The 20479-nt window shown below is 38.2% G+C and overlaps 2 protein-coding genes across 6 annotated transcripts in view; both read right to left on the reverse strand.

Annotated features, from left to right (window-relative positions):
• Nucleotides 1-819: 819 nt before the first annotated feature.
• LOC131459367 (TLC domain-containing protein 4-B-like) lies at nucleotides 820-16465 on the reverse strand. The gene is made up of 7 exons (XM_058629117.1): nucleotides 15839-16465; nucleotides 10979-11148; nucleotides 9942-10031; nucleotides 9352-9410; nucleotides 9103-9197; nucleotides 5231-5304; nucleotides 820-4215 (listed from the first exon to the last, which is right to left on the reverse strand). The coding sequence occupies exons 2-7, from the start codon at nucleotides 11137-11139 to the stop codon at nucleotides 3897-3899; spliced, it is 798 nt and encodes a 265-aa protein (XP_058485100.1). The 5' UTR covers nucleotides 11140-11148; nucleotides 15839-16465; the 3' UTR covers nucleotides 820-3896.
• A 1841-nt stretch (nucleotides 16466-18306) lies between these two features.
• phldb2b (pleckstrin homology-like domain, family B, member 2b) overlaps nucleotides 18307-20479 on the reverse strand; it is a 36873-nt gene continuing 34700 nt past the window's right edge. For all 5 annotated transcript variants that reach the window (XM_058625573.1, XM_058625581.1, XM_058625556.1 and 2 more), the window contains 2 exons: nucleotides 20312-20397; nucleotides 18307-20206 (listed from right to left, as the gene is read on the reverse strand). In XM_058625573.1, coding sequence (XP_058481556.1) covers nucleotides 20066-20206; nucleotides 20312-20397 — 227 coding nt within the window. In that variant the 3' untranslated portion in view covers nucleotides 18307-20065. The remainder of the gene's footprint in view (nucleotides 20207-20311; nucleotides 20398-20479) is intronic.

A 20479-nucleotide genomic window follows, 5' to 3' on the forward strand; every position in this document is an offset into this window, starting at 1 on the left:
GTAGAAATACTTTGTTACTGTACTGCAAGTACATAATTCACATATATTTACTTTGTTATTTACAGTTCTAGCAACTTTTACTTCAACTCCACCACATTTCCCCAATAACTATCTTTGATACTCGTTACTACCAAATACAAAAGAAGAGTTGATAATGGTAATGGTGTAGTCTTGATTAGCCGCTTTACACTACATAGTTTCACACGCTGTAACATGGGGTCAAGTGTCTTGCTCAAGGACACACAATAGAAGAGCCAGGAATTGAACCCCACCATCCACCATGGCTTAATCCTAACTCGTCACTGTTTTAATCATTTTACCGCTCATACTTAAGTACATTTTATATCAGATAAGTGCGACTTCAACTTCTACCAAAGTCATTTTCTGGTAAGATACTTGTACTTTTACTCAAGATCCTAAAAGATAATTATGGAAGTGTGACAGTCAGTTCAGATTTGACTATTATGTTCAACTACAATAACATACATAGTGTTTATTTGGATTGTATGAACAATGACAAGCGTCACGTGTTTGACATAGAGGACTGTACGTACCCACTTCTGGATTCTGAACATTTCTCCCTGATAAAAAGAGAAAAAGAAAAGAAATGTGAATGACTATTATTTTCTCCAACACATTGATCGTCAATGAATCCTCCACCTACTCACATCTTTTCTCCATGCAGCATTCACAGCAGAGACATTGACACCATGTCAACCAGCCAACAGCGTCTTGCCGTCACCATGACATCCATCCTTGTGGACTAATTAATAATATTAATAATAAAAAAAAAAAGGGTACACATATGATGCAAGATGCTCATAGTATTAATGTTTATTTGCACTGCCCAGGTTGTTAAAAACTGTGTTGATTAGTATTCAAGTATTCTCTTACTGATTACCTCAGTGCTGGAGATTGTACTAAATATCCGCTTTAAAATGTTCTCCTTATAACATCATCATCATCATCTCTGGATTACATTAGGTGACACAGTAGAAGAATAAAGTTTAAATAAACATTATGTACATGTACTAAGGAAAAGAACACAATTTGTATATGCTTTTTTTGTTGTTGTAGTTGTTGTCGTTTACAGTGCAATCCCCATGCAACAGGACATGCAGTTATACAGAATGTGTGAAGACCATTTGGACCATGCTCCATGATGCATACAGATCTTCACCTAACTGACCAGGAGTGGTCGTCTGATGCTGTCCACAAAAAAAACAAACAAAAAAACTGCTTGATTTCCAATTAACATTCAGTGAAACACGGACAGACACCACTTCCTGTCTTCTAAGATGCGAGTGAGTGATATGTAATGTACATGATATACACACACACACACACGCACAATAACTTTACATCATCCTGACCCAAACACACAGGTTTGATGGTGTAATTCAAAGAAAAGTTAACATGGCTGCATTTACACTGCAGAGCTTGAGGCTCAATTGTGATATGATGCCAATGTGTGATTAATTTGGAAGGCCTGCTTACATCGTCTTTCAAAAGTGACCCATATCTGATATCACAGGTTAACCTTTGGGGGCACTAACTACATGGAGGGCGGGGCTACTGACTAGAAAACGAATAATAGGCCAAAAAAAAGGAAAAGTGAAAATGGCGTTATTTTGAGATTTTAGAAATCCTTGCTTAATAGACTTAAAAGGGCTTACATTGTAAATGCAAATTCACACAAGAATAAAGGCCAGGTATGGGAGTTCTTGCAGCTTCATCTGGGCAGAACTTTTTTTTTCTTGTGTGGTGTCTGACAACTGTTGTGTGAGTGGCCAGAAATTTGAAGTGGACGTGATTAACGTCCGAGGAGTTTCTGCAGAATTAACTTTAACTTTGTTCTTGTTCTTGTCACCTCGAGAAACGGATCTGACGTCATCTGAATCAGTGAATCATATCTGATTTAAGCCACAAGGGAGGGAAAAGATTAGAAATGGGTCACTTGAACCAGAGCTGATGTGAACCAATAAAACATGTTGGCACTGATTATTATTATTAAAAGAATTTAAAAACAAAACAAAACACATTTTTCTAGAATGGACAAGTAATGGCTCGAGCACTGGCATGTATACATACATATTGTTTTTAAGCTTTTAAATGTGGAACCAAAGTAAAAGCATTGAAACTGGCAGTCATTAAAAGCCTCTTGGTTTTACATTTGAAACTGATCTGGTACAAAGGCAAAAAAAAAAAACCCTCCAAAACAATCACATTGGAAATGGAAAACACAGTTAGATCACAGTGCAGTGAGGACTCGAGTCACAAAAGATTCACTGTGCAGTTACAGTTTGTTTTTACAAAGGCAACAAAATCAAATCTTTCAAACACACAGCAAGGCAAACTAGCAATCCCTGTTTCTGTGACAGCATTTGATGTACAGCGAGTAAAAACGATACACCGACAGTGAAAATTCAAGTAGGTTTTGTTTTCGTAAATCATCTGTGAATCCTAACTATTCATTTGAACAAATGAGACATGAACCCTTAATACCTTTGAGCGCAGTTGTTCCATGTGTTCACTTTCTATAATGGTAGAAAACGCTTCAAAAACAGACACATGGCAATCATGAAAGCTGATTGTATATCATAACACAACATAAGCCAGAAGCTATTTTTTTATGCCAATGCTCCTGAACAATTATAACATATTTGACATATGAAACACTGGTTATTGTTTGTGATTTTACACCAAACTTAAATCTGCAGAAATCAACTGGGGGACACCGAAGCATGCAGCTCGTTGGCAAACGTTGTCTGTGATAAAACAAACCTTTCTTGTGCCTAAAGCATATAAGAAACAGGAAGTGAAGTGAATATAATAAAAGCATCTGATTAATGGAACACTGGGTTCATCTATTTTAACATACAATGCATGATAATAAATATAACGCAGACTCTCAGATCGGCTCTTTAACGACACATTCTTGTTCATATAAATAAAACCTTTCTGTTTGCGTTCGGTGAAAAAATCTACTTGTATACAGTCAGATTTGACTGTGGACTCCCTTTTCTTTTAGAAAAATGACTTCTTGCACTCCTCAGTATCAGAGTAAAAACACAGTATAGACATTCAGTTTCCCTTTTAGCACTTTATGTAGCCAGTACATTATGTCCTTGAACCATTTGTGCCATATGTATCCCTGCAAGACCAAAGAAATGCACTACATACATGGTGCCAATGCCCTTCAACCCTACATTTGTTGATTTATCATTCAACTGCGACATTAATTCACATTAAAGGCTGGTTTTTAAATGAACGACTGATTGACATAAATGAGTGATGTTCATTTTTGGCGATTACATTACAAATCTGAATCAGGTATTTGGATTTTTAAGAAGCATGAAGAAAAGAAAGAAAAAAAAAAAGATGCTAGACTCTTCACCTCCATGAGGCAGTGCACAATGATTTTATGGCACGGACCAATAATGTGTAAAGTGTTCGTCAAGGTTCCTCTAAATCTTTGCTTCCATCGTCAACGCAAATGCAAAGCGTTCATTCTTGTATTGAGCAATAAATATGTAAAGAACGGTAAACTTTTTTTTGACAACTTGTGGTCGGGCTAACAGTCCATTATCCCAGGACGACTTCTGTTTGCGTCGTTGTAAATTGTTTGAGAGGAGAGGGGGAAAAAAAAAAGAAGAAGAAGTGGCCATGCACACAGAGTATTGCTAAGACGTCATTTCATGGCTTATGGATGGCCGGTTAAACGGTCCATCACTGCATCTTAGTGAACTCCGTCATTTCCCTCATCACATTCAGCCCAGTAATGTCACAAGTTCCAGATGTGCCACTACTGAAGAAGCTCGACATGTAAGGGTCCAAACTGTGACGTCATTTCATCCCTGTTGTGGCATTTGCTCGCCGCTAACACCCTGGTTCCCTTAATCCGTCTTCCCGTTCTCCTGAGGTGCGCTGGCTTTACTCCGCTGAGCCGAGCGCAACACCCTGTAGCAGCCTCGGGCAATCTTATGCATCCACATAACGTTCATGATGTCCAAGCAGATACTGGAGCCGATCCAAGCTACGCGGCCACCCCACGGCACAAGGTAGAAGGCCTCAGTGCCATAGACTGCATACATACGACTGTAGTAGACTGGCATGACGGCGATGCGGACCATGAAAAAGACTAAAGCCATGGCAACGCCATTTGCCATGTTGGGCCGGGAGGATTTGGGATAACCAAGTACCTCAAAGAACCAGCTGAAACACAACACAAAGCAGTGTCTAGCAGGATAAAGATACACACATTACTACATTTAAGACAATCACTGTTTAACTTCAGACTTCAGGGCTCAGCTAGACATAAAGAGCATGCAACCATAGACGCCGTTCAGACCTGGTGTCAACATTCACTCTGAGAGATTGGATCACAAGTGAACAGGTTTGTACAGGTCTGAACGCTCCCAATACGTCCTCAGGTCTGCTCACAGACGACTCATTCAGCTATAACTCATGCGGTCACAGGAGACGCATCCTGGACACATTTGCTGGGTGTGAACAGTTGTATTTAAGGCTGTCCTCATACAATGGAATCACTCAGGATGATGTGAATAACAGGTCTGAACAGTGCCATAAGTGCATACAATGAACATTTCTCACAATTAACACAACTAACAAATAATATACAGGATAGACATCAACCCTGAATCTCAAGGCCTAAAGCTCAGGGGCCTCATTTATGTTATTGATATTATTAAAGATATTATTATTATTATTATTATTATTATTATTATTATTATTATTAATAATAATAAATGCTGCAATTATCAAACAATACTTTTGTGGTATGAAATAACTTCAACTGGAGGATATATTACTTTTGCTTCCGCTGAGAAGATCTGAGTGAATTATCTATCCATAATTGTCATATATTGTGCTTCAGTGTTCAATGTTCTGGGTTTCATTTCATGCCAGCGTTCCAAAAGAGTTTTGTATAAATCCACTTCACCATCAAGTAAAATTCTGTTTCCCGTGAAATTCCAGTTACTCTGGATCAATTCATATTATTTGGAGCATTTTTCTATTTATTTATTTATTTTAGGCAGCTATGGGTGATGATTAAACCTTGCAAATTATGAGCTGATTGTGACTTATAAATGGAAACTGGCGTGGGACATGCGTGCAGATGGTTTCATAAAATAAATAAATATTTATACACTTCCATGTGAACAGTTTTATAAATGAGGCCCCAGGTCATTAATAACAAGGTACATACCGCTGGTTCACACACGGTGTAGAAAACTCAGCGAGCAGACGGAAGTTAGCAAAATAAGGCAACATTCCTTGGCCCTGGAAGAACAAGGCAAGAACAGGAAGACAAGAAAAAAATAAAAAGGGACAAGAACAAGACACAGAGTCATTTGAATCAGCGGGCATCAAGGTGACGTACCATCTGCTCCTCAGGGCAACAATACCATTTATCAGTATGTCACAAGAACAACAGCAGTTTCATTTCACTTGCACAGCAAAGATCTCGACAAAGCATCAACGTGAAGTTATACTTTATATCTCAAGACCTTGTAGGACATAAGTTATTTCATAATTTAATTTCATTTAAATTCAAGATTTAATTGGAGGGCTTGGGAAACGAGCTAAAATTAGATTTAGTCCCCAACAAATTAAGAGCTTTTTGACAGATCTCTCTGTCAGGATACATAATCATTCCTTGAAAATTTGCAGGCCAAAATTAGACCATCATCCATTATATCCCTTCCGAATGATTCATTCTCTTCATTTATTGTGAGCAGAAACCCATCAACTACACAAGGAAATGGGCACAAAGGCCCCGTGATGTGCAAATTACTAACAGTCTGGTCAATGCATGGATATAGTACAGACTGCCTTTACATCACATAAAATGATTTATTTAGGGTTAAACATGATCTAGACATTCTCCTCCTAGTGGGCAAAGTGTAAAGACCACACAGAAAGGCAATTCATCCGGATAAGATCTCAACTTTACACAGATCTTGAGCAGATACGACACATCACAGACTTTAAAACACAAACAGTACAACCATACATACATACAACCATTTGGCCAGCCACTATTTATGGGAGCAATTACAAGCCATGCAGCGTAGAAAAAGTAAAATGTTCAACTGTCAAACATGTCACAAATTTGAAGACGATGGCCTGAATTCCACAGCGTCCTGATCCTGAAAATCTGTAAACTAAGCATAAATGACTTTATTTTTATTCTGCTTCATGGCAATTTTTAGCTGCTGCTGAACAGAGAGGACTATGATAAAACCAATGTGGGTTCAGGATATCTGATATTAAATGTTGTTGAGTCGGCCTACGATACTTAATCAACTGTTGAACATTAAACAGTGATGCTAAAATGACGGACTTCATGTTAACTGCTCGATCTGGACACGTGCTTCAGCGAGTGCGGTCATTTTAAATGTTACCATTTTTGTTTTTTCCACACTCAATAAAAGGATTTAAAAGAATCACGGCATTCAGTTTGAATAAAAACATCTCAAAAACAGAATCCAGGGTTACTTGGCTTGTGGCCTGATTTTTAGAGCATGTAAAAGAAGACTTACCGTCAGAGCTGAAACAAAAGCTGGGCCATTGAAACATACTTACTATGCAACATAAACAGGGGTATATCTGCATTTCTGTTTCTCTACAACATGATGTAAACTTTTCATCTAGCATGAGCATGCTGGTACCTCTAGGAACTGGTAAGTCCATACTGTGACTGGGCAACAGATCTGCTCAGCGCAACACAGCAGCAATAACAGCAGACAAGATAGGAATAAAGAAGTCCCCATCTAGACCGAGACCTGCTTTGGTCTCTGAATGATTCACTAACTCATTTGGTAGTTTTTGCATGAACAGGGATGACACGACCCAACTAGTTGTCGGTAGTTTTTGCATGTGGGGGTTTGAAGAGGGGGCTACTGATGTTAAAGTCAGCGGAAGGACACAGAGACAGGCAGACTAGACGGATACATTTGAAAGAAGAAAAGAAAAGAAAAAAAAAAAAAAGATGCCACCACAATTGGAAGCAACTCAGAAGCGACACGACGACGAAATGAGAGCATGCATTTAACATTTAAACAGCATATAGTTTCATAGTTTTAAGCATTAAACTGCACACAGCTGTCCAATTTGACACACAAACGACACTGTTATTCGATCAGAAATAGACCTGAACTCAATTTTGACCAAGGTATTAGTAGATGACGAGTCAATAATCAAACCACGCCAAAGCATTCATTAAATTAGGCTGATTTGTATATTTTAATACAGATTTTCCAACTCTAAATACATTTAATTGGGCCTTAATTAGGGCATATACCTCAAGATATTAAGTTATGTATCGAGAAGTTACACCTTTTTGTATATTTGACATGTAAACTACCACGTAAACGCGCTCGACACATTAACTAATAAGACAACATGTGACAAAGTGGAGTACAAAAGTTAACAAAATGAAAACGACATTTGGCATCGTTAATTGTAACTGTAATGATGCCTGCAGTAACGTGACGGTGGTTTTAAATGGAACATTCATTCTGTTTTCCCACATGAATTTCAGATCCAGTCTGTGGAAAACAGTCATGAGTGAACAGTATGGCCTACTTCATCTCCACTACCTAATTGTTTTAAATAGCAGCCTGCTCCGTTTCTCCACATGAATGGCTGCATTTAAAGTAGAATGGCGATGGCGACGTACAAAAACAGACGAAAACATGATGTGTAATGTCACATTAAAAGGGGAAATTTGTGAATCCAGTCAATGACTGGACGGTTGAAACCGTGTAATGTACTTTATATATGGACTGCGGGCGTTAGACAAAATGTCTATGGTGCTTTACTGCTTTTTAATCAACATTAAAAGGATATAAACAAAAATAAATGTAGTGCTAACAAAGAAGTAGTGTAAAAATAGATATTAAGAAGCAGAGCAATCCACGCTGTATGTCCTTATGAGGAAAATACAGAACATTGATTGTAGTAATTCCAGGGTACACCTGACAGAATACATTCAACATTGTCTTAGAAAAAGGACATGGCTATTTTTTTGATACACTTGACCATCTGGTATCACACGGATAAAGTTTTATGAGTGGCTTGGTCAGTTGTGTCAAGAGGAGTGTAAGAGAGAGAAAGAGGAGGCAGAACTAGGCTCTGGTACAAAAACAGACAGCCCGACGGTACAGTCGATATTCAGGTGAGTAATTAAGAGCGTTATAAATCGTTTGTTGGCATGCACAGTAACAAGAAAGGAAGCCTGTCTGTGTAGAAAGCTGCCAGCATGCACACAGTGCTTACAGCTCAGCATTCAGCTGCGCTTAGTTCAGAAAAAAGCTTGGCTTTCGTCCAAGTTCACACAACATTTAAGGGGGTAAGTCGGTAGAGCAAACAGAAAGCACAGATACTGTAAGGGTAAGGTGAGGGAGGGTGGGGGTCATCAGCCGGTACCATTATTGAGCATTCCATGCAAAAAATACCATAGTCATTCATCTCTGTAATAATTATGCGACAGATCCTGGCGACCTGGAGGGTTTCAGATTGAACCAAGAGTGAACAGCACAGCTGAGTACACAGAACAATCTCTGTATCCAGATAAGAGCCAACTGTAAAGTAGGAGTGCACATTGTGAAGTTGCCATAAGGATATATCAGGTTTACCTTATTTTTGGTAGGAGGGCCTTTACAATATAAACTGCTTAACCTCAGTGAAATGTCCAACTAATTCAAAACCTATGAATATTGGTGTTGTTACTTTCATCCTCACAAAACAACAATCTAAAAAAGATAACCAACAAACATCTTACTATTTATATATATGTTAATGACATCCTGCTGAAACACAGGCACATTTTTTTAAATCCTTCTCTGATGTGTCCGTGCTGTTTTTAAAGCATCACTTGCAGATATACGGATTGTGCTTAACTTGCTTTGTGCATACTAAATAAACCTATTTGGTGTGGAAATAACCCCGGATACTTAATGAATAATGGCTAAATTAGTTAAGAACACCCAGCGTGACGGGACACAGCTGTTCACCCTTGGTTGTCTCCTTCCCATCTTGCCTGCATGTTCTGCTATTGGACAATAGGGCACTCACCAGTACATAGTAGTAAGCATACAACGCTGCCAGATGGTGAACTACAAAAAACTTGTCGCCTATCGCCTTCCAATAGTAAAATATTAGCAGCAGATCTGTAAAACAAGAGTACAAGGGAAAAAAGAACGAGAAATAGATTACAATTTTACTGTGAACTGAAATACTTTGTTTAAAAATGATTATTTACTAAGTTAATAGCACCTCATGCATGATACCATTTACATGCACTACCCAGTATGTTTGTCTTACCAGATATGAGGTAGCCTGTTGTGATGGCAACATTAGTCTTCACCAGTGTAGGATCTCCCCTATTGAAAATAGACATTAGGTTTGACTGGGTTTGTGGAATGAAAATGTCCTGCAGCTGCTTTCAGACATTTTCCTGAAATCGCATGGAGGAGCAAGCTTTTCACGTCCAAGAACAGCTTACACGTGCGATGTTGACAATCTTTCTTATTGGTAGTATCAAAAAAGAAAATATATGAATGGAATGAAGATAGTAAGAAAATGGGTAAGTGCATCATGCAGGGATGTAGATCATTATGAAAATCTAACAGCATTAGGTTCCGTCCCCTAACACTCAAGATATGGGCCAATGAGCCAATTCTTTGAGCCAAAAAGACCATGGTGATAGCATGTGTCATAAGGTTGAGTATTATGAATACAATTCATTGATTCAAAAAGGAAACCTTCTGCACTTGTTTTTGGCTTTAGATAAAAAAAAAGAAGACACCAACCAAACTCCTTAAATCCACATTACAACATGTGGCCACGCCATTGGTCGATAAGCATTGGAAGTAAAAGTTAATATTACACGTGATACAGAGCCAGACTCTCACCAGACTGGGTCTTCATTGACGGGGTCATCGAACCACAAGATGTAGAGGCAGAAGAGTCCCACCAACAGTGCGTGAAACGTTGACACTGTCCTAAAATGGAAACCAGTCACATTGTTAGGGTGCTTTTGTTTTGTATTTTTGTTCAATAAGCTTCTCAAAAGGATCGGTCTTTATTCATGAGAAGTGCCTTGGAGCCATTTCATGCTTTTGCACTCCACTTTTAATCCTCAGCACACACTCAACGACAATCATAAATAAAATACTTTCCGCTGGATCAGGCAGAGTGACACACAGTACCAGTCAATGTTATATCATTCAGATGCACTTTCTCCCATTACACCACCTGCCCAGATTACCTGACCACAGATTGACCATTGACTGATCTTACATTGCTTCTGTTGCCAGGTGCCAGATGCAGAATTTATAAATTTATGAAAAAGGACTTGGGCCCTTTCCTGCAGCTTGTGATGGTGATGAGATGAGATTAGATGAGAGGCACATGGACAGCCTGTATGCAAACACACTGCAGGGGAACTGGACATCCCCTGTCACAGAATAGAGACCAACTGATCCTGTTACCAGGGAGAATACAAGCTTGTAGTGCGAAGGAACACATTCTCATCATCTCACCACCCACCACAATGACTGCATGTATTGCACGAATGTATGATGTCAGCGGTGGCAAAAAAAAAAAAAGAAATAGTAGGGACAGATTGCTATGCAGAATTCATTGATTTCAGTCTGTAAACAAACAAAACAAGGTTTAAGGTGGGTAAAAGATAAATGTATCATTTCTACATTTAATATGAGATTAAATTGACAAAATGTACCATTTCATGGAGGTCCCACCAAAGTACCAGAACCTTGAGGGAGAGCCATGTAGAGCAACTACATGTGAATATATATGGGTTGACAGCCAGTGATTATCTTTGGACCCAGCTGAAACGAATCCCTACTGGCCAACACGTGAGCAGCGCTCACCCCTCCCCTCTGTACATAGCATGTGTATATTTAATAACATCAAACCCATAAGTCACCTTGAGTTCCATTCCACCTTCTGCTTGTCACTGAGGCCAACGAAGCCTGGGCTGATGCGCATGGACATCCAGGGACTGACCTTGTGGAAGAGCCATTGGAAGGTGAAGAAACTGGTCACTGAGATAGTGAGGATAAGCTGGCTGAATGGGTCCATGGCCATCCAACCCAACTGTGGGAGGAGGAGCAGAAAGAGGGAAAAGGTGAGAAAGAAGGCAAGTAATCACAGGCTTTGAGTTAAACATCTGAAACCTGTCGGGGGGGCAGCAACGATCTTTATCAGAAAAGGTAAATGACTGAATGAAATTACTGTACAGATCTTCTGGACTTTTGTGTCCCAACTTTGGACTGTATGTGAAATAAAGATATATATATACACACACACACACACACGGCGATAAAAACGTTTACAACACAAACATTGAGGAGAATGAACACAAATTGGAGGTCATTTCAAACAGGAGAGAGGAGAGAAACATAAGGAGTATCATTGCAAGAATGTGGTTTGGGTGTAAAATATTTGACAACTTATAACAACACAGCGTATACTGTATTATGTATTGAAAATAACGGCCACATTTTATTTTCACATTTCGGATTCCTGGTATTGTGAAAGTTGTTTATCTTACCTTTTCATAGAAACCTTGAACTGAACAAAGTCACCAATCATGTACAAGTCAAAACGTCAGCTGTGAAACAGCCTATTGGGTTAATCCTCACATGACATAATCAATGAACAACTAATGATGACGTGATAATTTCATTTATAAAAACCCTCAAATAAAATTGTGAAATATTATGGTGCAAATAAAGAGGGTGAATTTATTTCTCCATGCACTACTAAGTGACCTATTGTTATTAGGATATTTTATCTCCTGCCTCTTCTTATGGTGATTATGAGTATATTAAGGTGAATCAGTGAATTCTCTGGAGTGGAGTGTCAACATGTGAAGGATCTGGAATAACCTACACCATCATTTTCCTACAAGCTTCACGAAAAAAAGTCAGTTTGTCTGTCAAACTCTTCTCGATCAGAATGCACCGTTTCTATATTTGTGTCCACATGGGTTCAACAAATGTTATCAGAATTGTATTTTTACAGCTCGGCAGCATTTGGTATTATGAGGATAAATATATCACACTAAGACAGGACTGCAACTAACAATTATTAACCATAATTGATTAATAGGGTCAATTTTTTCGATGAATTGAGTACTTGTTTGGTCCATAAAGTGTGAGAAAATGTTGATCGGAGTTTACCAAAACTGGAAATGATGACGTTCTCAAAGGTCTTGTTTTGTCCACAAACCAGAATCAATCAGATTTAAAAATCTGAAAAATAACTAAAGTTTAATTATTGAAAAAACATTCAAACCGATTTCTCGTAATTGATTTTTAGTAATTGATTAATACTCGAATAATCGATAATGAAGCTTCTTGGAGACTTAACCTGCATCAGGCAAATTTAATTTGGTAATGTTTTCTGCCACTTGCAGTGTTTATCTTAAATGAAGTCCTCCTACTGAAGTCATTTGGTCTATTCCTGAGACCATTTTTACACTGAATATCAAACATTTTGAGTTTCCATCAAATGTTCATAGAAGCATTGCAGATTTCAGTGTTTTTCGACAAAGAACAGGAAGACGTATATCAAATATGCATCTTCTAAAGCTCCCAACACGTCACAGCTGATAAGACCACAGCTGATATGTCGTGGAATGTTGTCATACAGGCCACAGATTAAATCTTAAATCCTAGTCATTTTTGTCATTTTATCATTTGCATAATGGCGGCAGTCATACATAGGTGCAGCAACTGGCATTTTGGTAGCACACCTAACATGGAAGTGTTTTTTTTAATAATTAAAACAATCTCTGATTGTTCAGCTTCTTAAATGTAAAAATTTTACGTTTTAGAAATAATTAAAACTGAATAGTTTTGGTAGCGTACTTAACAAAACATTTCAGAACATCATTTCAAGTTAAGGGAAACATGGATCGAAATTTTCTGACATTTTAGGGACCAAAGGACTGATCGATTGAACAAGAAAATATTCAACAGATTAAATTGATTATGAAAATAGTCAACAGCTCAAGTGTGTACGCACTTTGAACACGTACATGACTTGTCACTGTCAGAGACTCATGTTATGAATCATCAGCTCATCAAAATGAAAAAGAACGATTACTTGTCCGATAGCTACAAAAAACATTGAGTCATTTTTGAATCCCTGTTACTAACAGATTACTTTACTTTACTTTACTTTACTTTTTGTGTGGTGCTAAAGAACTATACACAAGTTAGAAACATCACAGATATAAGAAAAATACAAGTCAGTTTCAAGTAAGTAACGAAACAGTGCACTCAAACCTAATTTGTAAAGCTGGGTGCTGTGCTAATACATGTAGGACAGACTTTGTCGTCCATAGTCCATAAGAACAGCCTCATCCATCCACCTGCATGTGTACTCCAACTGAGCAGCAGAAGCAAGAACATCCTGGATACAGAGGAGAAGGTCTAGAGGTCCATAACTTAACTTATCTTTGCTGTAATCAAGCCATCACTGTAAAGATCCATTAACCGTCATAATGGCGGATTTGACTGTGAGTGAGACTGAAAGCAGCATAAACTACCACTGACCAAAAGACCACAAAGAGTTAATTACTAATTACAACCATGTCAAAGTCTCTGCACTGGATACATGTCAGACATGAACATCAATCAAGATTCTTTATTGGTCCATAAAAGCTTTTTTATGGCTTTAGCTCTACATGGTACTCATCAGATATGCTTTAAGTCGATGAACCTACAGTTTGCAGGCTTTTTAATTAAACCCACAGTGAAAGGTCTAAAGGTCTATGTCTGTGGACCTAAATCTAAATACCACACCTGGGTATTTCATTTTAATTTAATTTAATTTAATTTAATTTAATTTAATTTAATTTAATTTAATTTAATTTAATTTAATCAAATCACTGACAAAGTTTACTTTAAAGTGTTAAATTGTAATGTATTTTAATTATTATAAACCCGAAAGAGTGTCTCTTTTGAGTATTGACAGTTGCAAGACGACAAAGACGACAAAATTAGCATCTCTAACACACATTGTAGCTTGTAGCCAGTAAATGGAATGTCACTGACAAAAGACCAGTGTCATCACACCACTGTATGTATGTATGTGTGTGTGAGTGTGTGTGTATTTGATGGAGCTTTTTGCATACTGGCCAATTTGACTGCATTATTCCTTAATATCAGGCCATGTTTATTACGAAGAAAGCCAAGAGGAACCTGAGGCCTTTTTCAAAGAGTCCTCTGCTTTTACCTCCCTATAATGCATTAAAGGCCAGTGAGCACCAGTACTTTAATGTAGAGTGCTGCAAGGCAGACATAGTTTTGACTGAGGAGAGATCTGAATATCTGACTTTTGTTATGCTTACAAAGCAATGGCTGTTTTAGTTACACACAAGCAAGCTCCATGGAGGACACTGTTGCCAAGGGCAAACAGTTACAGAGGTCAACTTAAGTATAAAAGGGAAGGAAGAGTCTGGCAGAGAACACGTGCAAATACACTCACTTGTGAAAAGGTTTGTTTTCTTCTCTTTTACAAGGATTTCTTTGTTTTGAACCCCGAATTTGGATTAGACTTGAAATTAAAGTGTATTAGTGGACTATGGTTATGTAAAGGGGAATCACACAAAGTTCTTTTGGGATATACAAGGCAGTCTGTTTACATTCCTTTTTTACTTCCTGTAGTTGATGACAGAGCTGTTCTGATCCAACCAATAGAATACTACAACTAGGGCTAGGACAATATACAAAATTATCATGCAAAAAGCCCTAAGAATAAGATGATAGTGGTGAATTCCATTATCAGAATAATTGTGAATGGATCAAATCATGTATATTTCATTTGATTTAATTAAATTAATTACCATTCCGGCTCCTGTAGAAACATGTCAGCAAAAGATGGCACCCTCTGTACACATAAAAGTTATATTCTTGGGCTACAAAAACTTTAGAAACAAAAAACTATTTGTACTTTAAAACACTTATACACTATTACAACAATGTACTTGTGTACAGTACATTCAATTTCTCCAAAATAAACCCTCATAAATCAATACAGTGAACATTTAAAGCATATTTTATTGTATTTTGGTCAGGTTAATTATGACAGGAGATGTTGGTATTGTCCCATGCCTCGATACAACACCAGGGTATTGTAAAAAAAGACAACACACACACACACTTTCTTATTGACTCTCACTGCACACATGCAAGAATTAGAGCAGATGTGCAAACTGCAAATATTAACCTAGAATGATTGAGACTGAATGATTTAGCCCTGAAGGCGATGTTATGACTGTCTCAGCCATTCAGTATATCCCGCTTGGTCCCACCTTAAATCTACTGCAGGCCTAGGTGCACATTTTCTGGGAAATTATGTTTACATACACTGACTGCACTGGTTACTTCCTGGAAGCCTGTTGTCGTCTTTTAATGTTCCCATAACGACTGGCACTAACCGTCAACATGCGCTTGCAAGACGGTGGTCGTTTTTGGTTGTTTGCTTTCGTTTTCAACGAAGAAACGACTGAATCTCGCAAAACAACTGTGTCAGTAGTCATCTCAAAGCATGTGTTCCGGGGCTGTCATCACCTAATATGAAGCGGGGGGTTAGCTTAGCACAGCATAGCAAAGCAAAGCCCCCCCATTCACACACCTACAGACACGCCGCACTGCCTGTCCAGCTGCTGTGATGTGTTACAGGGGAAATATAACGCTGGCCTTGTGGCGTTGCTGTGGACCCGCCATGAGCACGAAGCAGCAACAACAAGAACAAACAACAATCACGGACATACCTTACGACTTTCATCGAGATGGCGAGGTTTGCGCCTCACTCTCTCTCAGCTGCTTATGATTCCCACGGTCGCGTGCACAGCCGTGTGTGTTGTGTCAAAGCCACAGCCATGTCGAGTCATTTTTTTGGGTGAGATGGGTGATAAAACATAGCTCGTCGCCGTCGCCGCCTCCGCTCCCTCACTCACTCACTCACTCTCACACACACAAGCACACGCTGACGAGCTGCTGCTCCGAGTCTTTGTCAGGTTTGCGGTGTTTACGAGGATTCCAGTCCGACAAGAACCGTGCATAATTGCGAAGGTGCCGATCGTGAAGCTCGGCGCTCGATTACAGGCACCACAAGGGGGGTGTCCCTCGCTCTCTCCCACGTTGAGATCAAATTTCATTAGAAACACACACACACATTCTTGTACAGCGTTCTTAGTGAGGACACTGCATTCCCTATCACCTTACCCTAACCTTAACTATCACAACTAAATGCCCTTAACCTAAGCCTAAAACCAAGTCTTAACCCTCAAAAAGCTATTTTAGGGAGCCAAAATGTCCTCACTTTCCTCTCCCTATGTTTTTTTTTAAGTTTTTTGGTCCTCACAAAGACACACACACACACAAGCACGCACGCAGGCACGCACACAAAAGTGGTCCGAGCCTATTTATAGCCAAGGCTTGTTGACTGAACTGATCCAGGGTGAATCAGATGGGATAGCCACTACAGCAAACTGAACCCTAGACTTATCATCAATAAATCTGTTAATGCCGTTAAATATATCCCTTAACTATACCCTTAAAGCCTTTACACAAACCTCATCCTATGACACCTGACATGCAAGATATGTAATCACAGTCTGCCAACATCCTTATTGGGTTCTTATTCAGTGTTAGAAAACATCCAAGAGCACATCCAGCTTTTATTGTTATGTTAAGCCACTGATGATATTGTCCATGTCCTTCTTCAGATAAGGCCTGCAGTGCAGAGTCCTCCTAGACTCATTACCAGAGTGCAGATGACAGATTAAATGACCAGAGGGTGCAATATAAAATTACATCACCTATAAACTGTATGAGCAAAGCATCTTATTTAGAGCACAAGGATGTGGTCGACGTCACCAGTGACCTGATTTAAAGTTGTGCAGAAGGTGTCTCTTTATATGTCACACATGGTCACCAGTGTCCACAACTGCAAACGGATTAAGTGAGAACTAGTTCATCCCCAAACAGATTTTAACAGGACGTTTTCCCTCGTTGAAAGTGTCAGTTGTCTCCTTTGTGTCCCCTATGTAACATCTCTACTGCTGGAAAACATTAACTTTATGGTATTTAAACAAGCTCATGTAAACACAACTCCTGACGGGCAGTATGTTCAACAGAAACCTGCCGTGAACGGCATTATGCACAGTAACGACGTAGTTGGGCTTATTTTATTTATACTGTTGTGTGCAGCATGATATCAGTGTAACGTGTAAACATTTTAGTTGTATGTAACAAACTGGTTGGTCAGGTCTCACAGTTGAAAGGAAGTGAAGGTCAACATATCCATTTACTACCTATTCTCATGCAACTCCAGTTTAAAGTGCCAGCAGTGGATTTCTGGATTTGCAACCCAGAATTTTGGCACAATAGTCAGATCAGCCACTTTTGTTATGTTCTGTTTAGATATTTCATGTTTCAACAACAACAAAGACACAAGAGGATAATCAAAGACAACCTGAGAAAGAAAAACAACATTGTTGTACATGTTTATCTGTTTTATGTTTCAACATTCATTGTGCTCCTCCACCAAACTGTTCACACACAAACTGACATAGTGTGCAGCCTTAAGAATTTTGGAATTAAATATTTGCCTTAAATTATAACCCCCTTCCCTTTCAGTGAACACATTTTGAATAATTACTGATAGAAGATTGTTTTTAAATAATATTATTGCTGTCTGTAATTCTGTGACCTTTTAACTTTGTTAAAATGACTCCGTTTAGCTACGGTCTTCTTTTATGGGCCTAGAATTTCATTACACATTTTTATTTAATGCTACATTCAAGACTTATTTTAAATCAAATGTCATGCCATGTTGACCTGCCAGCCCAGTCACACATGTAATCAATCATCCACTAATTAAGAGGACCATTAAAGCAATGGCCATGTCATTTTGCTGAGCAGCAGCGCCTTCTGCTGTCAAGAGTGGATATTTCTCATTATGTCCAGTTTCAGGAACAGGGAGTGAGAATTTAATTTTCCTCCGTATTACAAATCAGTGCAACATCAAAATGATGGCTAAAATCAGAAAACAATGGTTAATTACTAGTATAAAAATGTTAAGCAGATGTTAGAAATCACATGCACAGATTTCCATAACAGGAGTTACATTGGTATTTGTTGATTACTGTGGAGAAGCTTAATGCAAACGGAGATCTCTGTGTGATGAAATGTTGTCAGTGTGCTCAAAATCAGACGTCTTAAAACGTAGACAATGTAAAAAGAGATACATACATTTTATTATTCATGTAGAAATACAAAAAATGCATGCACGGGTAATGGCATAAATACAGTATAATATGATCAGCATAAAATAATTACAATTAGCACAGTTTGTTCATTTTAATATTGCATACATTTCTAAAACTCAGTTTTTTGCTGTGTTGCACGGTGTAACCTGTTAATAATAGACGGATAGGGGGAAATTAATTTAACATTTCTTTTAGCATAACGCTGCAATATAACAGAATGAGTAGCGCGGAATACCTTTTAAATATAATGTAGTCTATATATTGCACCGCATGAACATGCGCTTTGGTCGGTAAGACGAAAGAAAAAGATGATAAATGCACCGATCAGAAAACAGACCTTTTTTCTTATGCAGTATGATTGAAGCAGCTTTAGTGATCAATGAGAAACAGTAAAACGAGAAAAACATCAACGCATCGAAAGCTAATGAGTCAAAGCAGCACAATAATCTGTCTCAATGCACAGATTGTACCATAGATTGTGTCTAAGCGACACGAGAAAAAAAGACTGTTTTAGCAAAGACCATTTCTGTGTCATTTCTCACAGTTTGGTATTTGAAGTGTAAAATTACAAGGAGCTCTTAAAAATATAGACAATTCACATGATAAAGTACAAAATATGACAATAAAAAAAAAGGCACAGGCTGGAGTCTTTAGTAGTTAATGGATAATAATTAAGTCTTGTGTAACTACTTTTACATTTAACTACAACAAAATGTACATATATCACAAATAAATCCTCTGCTTTAACTGTCAAATTGTTTCAGCTTCGTTTCTGAGCCTGTGTTGACACGGTTAATAATAATGATGCATCTAATCCATCTTTAATGACTGACTGAACTAAAACATCATGTGTATCATTATATCCCAAGGTAAATATGCTGTGGCATGGATTAGAGGTGTTACTAACGCTCTAAGAATAGCACCTTGGAGATTCATTAGAGGCTCAAAGTAAATGATATACGCATATAAAACAGGCACTGCTTAAGTTTGAGAATATTTGTGTAAATATACTGTATATATATGTATAAAATGAAGAGATACAATAAGGTTATGTGATATAAATTCTGATCTGAAAATTCCACAGTAATGATACATATACATCAACTCAACTACCATGACTCAGTTTATATGCATTATATATAGTACATGTAGAATGGAATAAAAAAAATGACAGTAAAAATCTCACATTAAAACCCTTTACACATTTTTCCATGACTGAACGATGTTAATACTGAGATGTTTATATGTGGACATAATATAGAACTCAAACTAGATAAAATAAAAAAATGGGGGGTTACAGTGAGCTCATATCGTCATAAACGCAGGTCAACATTTCAATCGTAAAAGTCACACTAAACAAATCCTTGAGATACAACCGAGCACCGCAGCGCACCCTAGCACCAATTTCCTGAACTTCATGTCTTCGTTTTGACCCGATTGCATTACATTGTCAGAATTACCATCAAATACATCATCAGCTTACTAATTCACATGGAATGGTCCACATAAAATTGGAAAACCCCGCCCATTCTGCAAACGACACAGATAAAACGCTATGTTGATATCTTTAGTTTTAACTAAAGGCAGCGGTCTCAACAGGAACTGTGCTCATGATTCAGCATAGAAGACAACAATATCATCATCATCCATTCAGATGTTTCAAAAGTCCATTTATAGAAAAAAAAAGGAATAGATTGGCAAATCCTGCCACCCATAACACCGCCACTACACCATGAACTGTGTGTATCCCTCAGCACCCGTGACAATGACATCCATCCAGATCCTCATGGCCTCGGGAGAGGGTGCAACCATGTAGTAGACTCTGTCATGAGTCTTAACACTGAAGGTCAAGGATGGGTTTGGACTCTGAAGGAAGAAGACACCAAAATGAAGTAAGGAGTTAAGAAATAAGCGTAGCTGAGAAAGATGTTACAATTAAATATACTTAAGACAGGAATTCCATACACATACCTTATGTGCATTCTTCAAGTGATCATAATATACTTCTTCAATGGCTTGAAAATAGATGACTCCTTTCAGTTTGACTTCATGCTTATCTGCAGAACATAGGGAAAGTAGGGAAAGACAAAATACATACTTATTTCATTCAGCTTCAAGATTACTCAGAAAACATAACCT

This window comes from Solea solea, chromosome 1 (genome assembly GCF_958295425.1).
Source record: "Solea solea chromosome 1, fSolSol10.1, whole genome shotgun sequence".
NCBI lineage: Eukaryota > Metazoa > Chordata > Actinopteri > Pleuronectiformes > Soleidae > Solea > Solea solea.